At 36.6% G+C, this 7,086-nt stretch overlaps 1 protein-coding gene across 1 annotated transcript; it reads right to left on the reverse strand.

The window, feature by feature from the left end:
- Nucleotides 1–5,682: 5,682 nt before the first annotated feature.
- LOC132060673 (uncharacterized) lies at nucleotides 5,683–6,546 on the reverse strand. The gene has a single exon (XM_059453648.1). The coding sequence runs from the start codon at nucleotides 6,280–6,282 to the stop codon at nucleotides 5,791–5,793; it is 492 nt and encodes a 163-aa protein (XP_059309631.1). The 5' UTR covers nucleotides 6,283–6,546; the 3' UTR covers nucleotides 5,683–5,790.
- Between the last annotated feature and the right edge of the window lie 540 nt (nucleotides 6,547–7,086).

The raw sequence follows: 7,086 nt of genomic DNA on the forward strand, positions 1-7,086 counted from the left end.
AAGTTTTATGAATGTTGTCTCTATCTCCATTCACTATGTAATGCTCGTGCGTTTCGTATTCATTCAACTTTAGCTGATCATGAGAAAGGGCAACTATACTTGCTTGAAAAATAGGGATAAGTTTGTTTGTTTTACCTGTCCACCAATTCCAATCGCTTCTAGCTGTAGAATGATGCCTGCTTGAAGTTGATTCATTAGTTATTCACGGAGAAGTTCCCTTACAAATTACTCTATGCTTGAGGCGTTCCAGAACATGCCCCTTGTCGAAAATCAAGGAATTGTCCTGCTGTTGGCTACTTGAGTTCATTGCCACGTGAAATAAAAAATAATATGGGGATTAGATCTTGGTTTGAGACTATAAGCAAAAAGCGCAAATTTCATGATGGACGTTCTAATATAACTTGTTGCAGGCCACTGGCACCAGGAAAGGGTGAACCAAAAGGGATGCAAGTAGGACGCTTATTGTTGACCTTTAGATAAATGTTGTCAAGTAGCCAGAGAGTAAAGAGGGAAACTGGCTTGGATTCATCTGTTTAAGGCTTTTTTAATCCATTCACCCAGGGTTCGTACCCCCCGATTTATGGGGGGGGGGGGGGTTTGGCATTGACTCGTACCTTGTATATTAATCACAAAGAAATTACATACACTTAGAGGGGAACATAGATCAAAACCTCAAATACTTACAGCTTACATAGATTAGATAAGACTGGAGAAGTAGCACCGAAAAAGGACCGCGGAGAAGCTCCCTGTCTTGGAAAATGACTCTTAAGGTGGACCATAATGCCATTCTGAGTGTTTCTTTGCTCTTATGCTGAATGAAGGGGTTTGCATTCTATCAAGTCTGATTGCCCCTTTAGTTTCATGAGGCAGTTCATCCTCTGAGAGAAAGTAGCTCACAGTGTTGATGTTGGTAGCACGTTTGATAGTAGATCAACAATTTTATTCCCTTCTCTGTAGCAGTGTTTAAGAGATATGTGGTGTAATTGAATTCCCTCTTGAATATGGACGTTGTTATTTTTGTATTTTATCCTTAGTAGAATTTTGTCATTAGTGGAGATGAGACATAAATAGAGTAAACATTTAATTGAAAGAGATTATAACTTAGACATAAAATGGTAAAGTTAGTCAAACACCCCTCCTAATTAAATTTTTCTTAAGGGGCATGTAATTCAATAAAGCGACAGATAGATAATTTGAGACGGAAGGAGTATATTCTTAATGGATGTGTTTTGAGTTAATTGACGAACGAATGGAATTTCTTGTATTTTCTCTTGAATAATTTTACATGTGTACGGTGTTAGTACGAGATAATTGAGATATTGTTTGAATAGTCGAAGTCATAATATTCTATTATATGAGTATGTGAAGTTACCGATTCACCGTACCGAAGTCCAAACCGTGTAATAAGCGTAAATTATTTTTTCTTCATAAAGTCATTAAATTAATTTGTGTAGCTTTAAAGTCATTCAATGGACTTATAGAATTCATTAACTGTTTTTTTTTTTTTTTTGCTTTAAAATCATTTTACTTACGAGTAGTTTGTTATAAAATAAAGACTATAAAGTAAATACACAAGAGAGAAGTAGATAGAGAGGAATTGATTGTATATCTAGCTTCTATAAATGAACTCCTATTTATAGGAGGAAATAAGTTAACAAGTTGGTGGGTGGAAATGAGTTAAAAACTTAGTGGCCACACATATTCTTGGTGCCCAAGTTCATGTGATGGGCATCCAACTTAGAAGGTGCCCAAGTTCATGTGATGGGCATCCAACTTACAACACTCCCCCTTGGATGTCCATTAATTAGATGATGTGCCTCGTTAAAACCTTATTAGGAAAAACCCTGTGGGAAAAAAGTCCTAATGAAGGAAAAAGAGTACACATATCTAGTAATACGCTTTGAGCTGCCTCATTAAAAATCTTACCAAGAAAACCCAATGGGACAAAGCCTTGGTTAAGCGAAAGAGAGTACAACATGTATTTCACTCCCCTGATGAAGACCAAAATTAAGATGTCGAAGTCTTTGCATTCCAACCTTAAATATCATATTCTCAAGAGTTGAAGTTGGCAAAGATTTGGTGAACAAATCACCAGGATTGTCACTTGAACGGATTTGTTGCACATCAATATCACCATTCTTCTGGAGATCATGTGTGAAGAATAACTTTGGTGCAATATGTTTCATTCTATCTCCTTTTATGAAACCTCCTTTGAATTGAGCTATGCATGCAGCATTATCTTCATATAATGCTGTGGGTACTTTTGTATCACACTTCAAGCCACATCTTTCTTTGATAAAATGTATCACTGATCTCAACCACACACATTCTCTACTTGCTTCATGAATAGCGATTATCTCAGCATGATTTGAAAAAGTAGCAACAATGGACTGCTTTGTAGATTGCCATGATATAGCAGTACCTCCGCATGTAAACAGATAGCCTATTTGAGATCTAGCTTTATGTGGATCAAATAGATAACCTGCATCTGCATAACCAACAAGATCTATATCGCTAGTTCCCTTCCGATATCGCAATATATGCTTAACTCCGTTCCAATGTCTTCGTGTGGGAGAAGAGCTATATCTTGCTAGCAAATTAACAGAGAACGCTATGTCAGGTCTTGTAGCATTAGCAAGATACATAAGTGCACCAATTGCACTAAGATATGGTACTTCAGGACCAAGAAGCTCTTCATTTTCTTCCTGAGGTCGGAACGGATCTTTACTCACTTCAAGTGAGCGAACAACCATTGGAGTACTTAAAGGATGCGCATTGTCCATGTAAAATCGTTTTAAAACTTTTTTGGTATAAGCAGATTGATGGATAAAGATCCCGTCTGCTAAATGTTCAACCTGCAAACCAAGACAAAGTTTTGTTTTTCCGAGATCTTTCATCTCAAATTCTTTCTTTAAATATTCAATCGCCTTTTGGAGCTCATCTGGAGTTCCAATTAGGTTTATGTCATCAACATAAACAACAAGTATAACGAACTCTGATTTTGTTTTCTTAATAAAAATACATGGACAAATGACATCATTTATATAACCTTCATTTACCAAGTACTCACTGAGGCGATTGTACCACATGCGCCCTGATTGTTTTAGACCATATAATGATCTTTGTAATCTTATTGAATACATCTCCCGAGACTTTGAACTAATTGCTTTAGGCATTTTAAATCCTTTAGGAATTTTCATATAGATTTCATTATCAAGTGAGCCATAAAGGTAAGTTGTAACCACATCCATCATATATATTTCAAGGTTTTTATGTACAGCTAAACTGATGAGATATCGAAATATTATGCCATCCATAATGGTTGAATATGTTTCTTCATAGTCGATACCGGGTCTTTGAGAGAATCCTTGTGCAACAAGGCGTGCCTTGTATCTCACAATTTCATTTCTCTCATTCCTTTTCCGCACAAAGACCCATTTGTGGCCAACTGGTTTTACACCATTAGGCGTTTGGACTACCGGTCCAAAAACCTCACGTTTGGCAAGTGAATTCAATTCTGATTGAACTGCCTCTTGCCATTTTGGCCAATCATATCTTCGTCGACATTCTTCAACAGATAAGGTTCCTGATCCTCAATGTCTTTCATAATATTCAGTGCAACATTATATGCAAAAACATTATCCACCATAATCATTGATCGATTCAAATCTATCCCATCACCAGAAGAACTCAATGATGGTTCATTACTCACTTGAGTCTCGGGTTCCCTAATATCTTCAGGAATATCAGGATTAATCAGATCTTGAATATCTTCATGATATTCTTTCATAGTGTCATTCTGATCATTTTTCGTGTTTCTTTTTCTAGGATTTTTATCCTTAGAACCCAATGGCCTACCACGCTTCATGCGTGTATGAGATTTAGAGGCTATGACACTAGTAGATTTTCCCTTTGGGACTTCAATTCAGATAGGCACATTCTCTGCAGGGATATGTGACTTAGTTATTCTTTTCAAATCAGTAAATGCGTCTGGCATTTGATTTGTTATTTTTTGCAAGTGAATGATCTTCTAGATCGCCTGTTCACATATAGGGGCACGTGGATCAAAATGAGATAGTGATGAAACTCTCCACGCAATTTCTCTTTTAATTTCTTTTCTCTCTCCCCCTAATTGTGGAAAATTTGTTTAATCAAATCGACAATCTGCAAATCGAGCAGTGAATAAATTTCCCATCAATGGCTCAAGATAGCGAATAATAGAGGGTGATTCAAACCCAACATATATTCCTAACCTTATTTGGGGGCCCATATTAGTGTGCTGTGGTAGTGCTACCGGCACATATACAGCACAGCCAAAGATTCGGAGATGAGCAATATTTGGTTCATGACCAAATACTAATTGTGACAGGGAGTATTTATTATAATGAGTCGGTCTGAGACGAATAAGAGATGTTGCATGTAAGATAGCATGACCCCAGACGGTAGTGGGCAACCGTGTTTTCATAAGTAGTGGTCTTGCTATCAATTGTAGTCGTTTAATAAATGACTCAGCAAGGCCATTTTGGGTATGAACATGAGCTACAGGATGTTTAACTTTTATCCCAACTGACAAACAATAATCATCAAAAGATTGAGACGTAAATTCTCCAGCATTATCGAGGCGTATAGCCTTAATGGGATAATCCGAAAACTGTGCCCTTAAGCGTATTATTTGTGCCAATAATTTCACAAACGCCAGGTTGCGAGATGATAGGAGGCACACATGAGACCATTTTGAAGATGCGTCTATTAGGACCATAAAATATCTGAATGACCCACAAGGTGGATGAATAGGTCCACATATATCCCTATGTATACGCTCTAGAAAGGCAGGGGATTCAATGTCAACTTTCATTGGTGATGGATTAGCTATCAATTTACCCTAATAACAAGCGGCACATGAAAATTCACCACTTTCAAGAATCTTTAGGTTCTTAATTGGATGCCCATTTGAATTTTCAATAATTCGTCTCATCATTATTGATCCAGGGTGACCTATTCGGTCATGCCAAAGCACAAAAGTACTTGAATCATTAAACTTCTGGTTTACGATCGAGTGTGCTTCAATTGTACTAATTTCTGCATAATACAGACCAGAAGACAAAGTTGGTAATTTCTCCAAAACATATTTCTGGCTGGAGATATTCTTTGTAATAGCAAGATATTCATCATTTATTTCATTTAATGTCTCAACGTGATACCCATTACGGCGGATATCTTTGAAACTTAACAATTTTCTTGGGGATTTAGAAGAGCATAATTCATCTTCTATAACAAGTTTCGTCCCCTTAGGCAGAAATATAGTAGCTCTTCTGGAGCCTTCAATGAATTTCGAATTGCCAGAAATTGTATTAACATTTTTGCTTTTCGTATGCAAATGAGAAAAGTATTTCTCATCTTTGAATATGGCATGTGTAGTTCCACTATCAATCACACAAATATCTTCATGATTGGTCATTGATCCAAATAAAATCTGAGGAATTTCCATATATTCTTCAAAATGAAAGAATAGACAAAGTGAACATGAAAGTAGATATTATTATTAAACAAAGCATTACACAAACTTTATTTACATAACTATGGAAACATAACTATTATAGCTAATAGTAACAACATAGATGAAAATATCTAAACTATTACAGATCCATCACCGATCGATGATCTATTTTTTCTTCAGGAGTTCAAAGAAATCTGCCACATCTAGATGCATGGGCTCAACATTATCTTCAGAAATAAAATTTGCTTCGGCATTCTTTTCTGCCTTTTTGAGGAAGGCTTGATAAAGCTCAACTAGATGCTTTGGCGTATGACAGGTACGTGACCAGTGCCCCTTTCCTCCATATCGGTAGCATTTATTTTTTGAATCTTTCTTTTGCACAGCTTCATGCTTTCATCCTTCTTTTTACACTGCTGGTGGTGAAGGGTATTATTTGGTGCAAGACGAGAATCATGATTAAATTTTCTTCCTCGACCACGACCATGACCACGACTGAGGCCACGACCTCTTCCACGCCTAGAATGGCGAAAATTTGCCTCATGCACTTCAGGGAATGGGGCAGTACCAGTAGGTCGACTTTCATGATTTTTCATTAATAATTCATTATGTTGTTCAGCAACTAGAAGATGTGAGATTAGATCAGAATATTTCTTGAACTTCATCTCTCGGTATTGCTGCTGCAGGAGCATACTCGAGGCAGGAAAAGTGGAGAATGTTTTCTCCAGCATATCATGATCAGTGATATTTTCACCACATAATTTCAACTGAGAAATAATTTTAAACATGGCAGAATTATACGCCCAAATAGATTTAAAATCTTGTAGCCTGAGATGGATTCAATCAAAACGTGCTTGTGGAAGCACAACCATCTTCAGGTGGTCATATCTATCTTTTAAATTATTCCACAACATAAGAGGATCCTTAACGGTGAGATATTCCATTTTCAAGATCTCATCAAGTTGATGGCGAAGGAATATCATTGCCTTTGCACGGTCTTGATTCGATGACGGATTTTCATCTTTGATGGTGTATGCCAGACCGATCGTATCAAGATGAATTTCGGCATCAAGTACCCAAGATAGGTAGCTTTTTCCAGGTATATCTAAGGCAACAAATTCACATTTAGAAAGATTTTCCATTAATTAAGAAAAAGAAAATCAATACCTTCGAGTCTTTCAAAGTATTTGCTCGAGATGGCAGAGTCTCGTGCTGATAACGTGTTATAAAATAAAGACTATAAAGTAAATACACAAGAGAGAATTATATAGAGAGGAATTTATTGTATATCTAACTTCTATAAATGAACTCCTATTTATAGGAGGAAATAAGTTAACAACTTGGTGGGTGGAAATGAGTTAACAACTTAGTGGCCACACATATTCTTAGTGCCTAAGTTCATGTGAAGGGCATCCAACTTACAAGGTGCCCAAATTCATGTGATGGGCATCCAACTTACAACATAGTTCTAATTTTTGTCAGTTCAAAATGACCTTATAACCGGTTACTTAGAACATAAATAAGTTATTAAAAATGTGAACCTTATCCACTTGACCAAACATATATTAGTGATTTAAGACTCAACACACTAG

The sequence above is a fragment of the Lycium ferocissimum genome, chromosome 6 (genome assembly GCF_029784015.1).
Source record: "Lycium ferocissimum isolate CSIRO_LF1 chromosome 6, AGI_CSIRO_Lferr_CH_V1, whole genome shotgun sequence".
NCBI classification, from domain to species: domain Eukaryota; kingdom Viridiplantae; phylum Streptophyta; class Magnoliopsida; order Solanales; family Solanaceae; genus Lycium; species Lycium ferocissimum.

What these genes read in the sequence shown, in the direction of transcription:
- LOC132060673 (XM_059453648.1), bottom strand. Translation starts at nt 6,282, where the DNA reads ATGTTTAAAATTATTTCTCAGTTGAAATTATGTGGTGAAAATATCACT.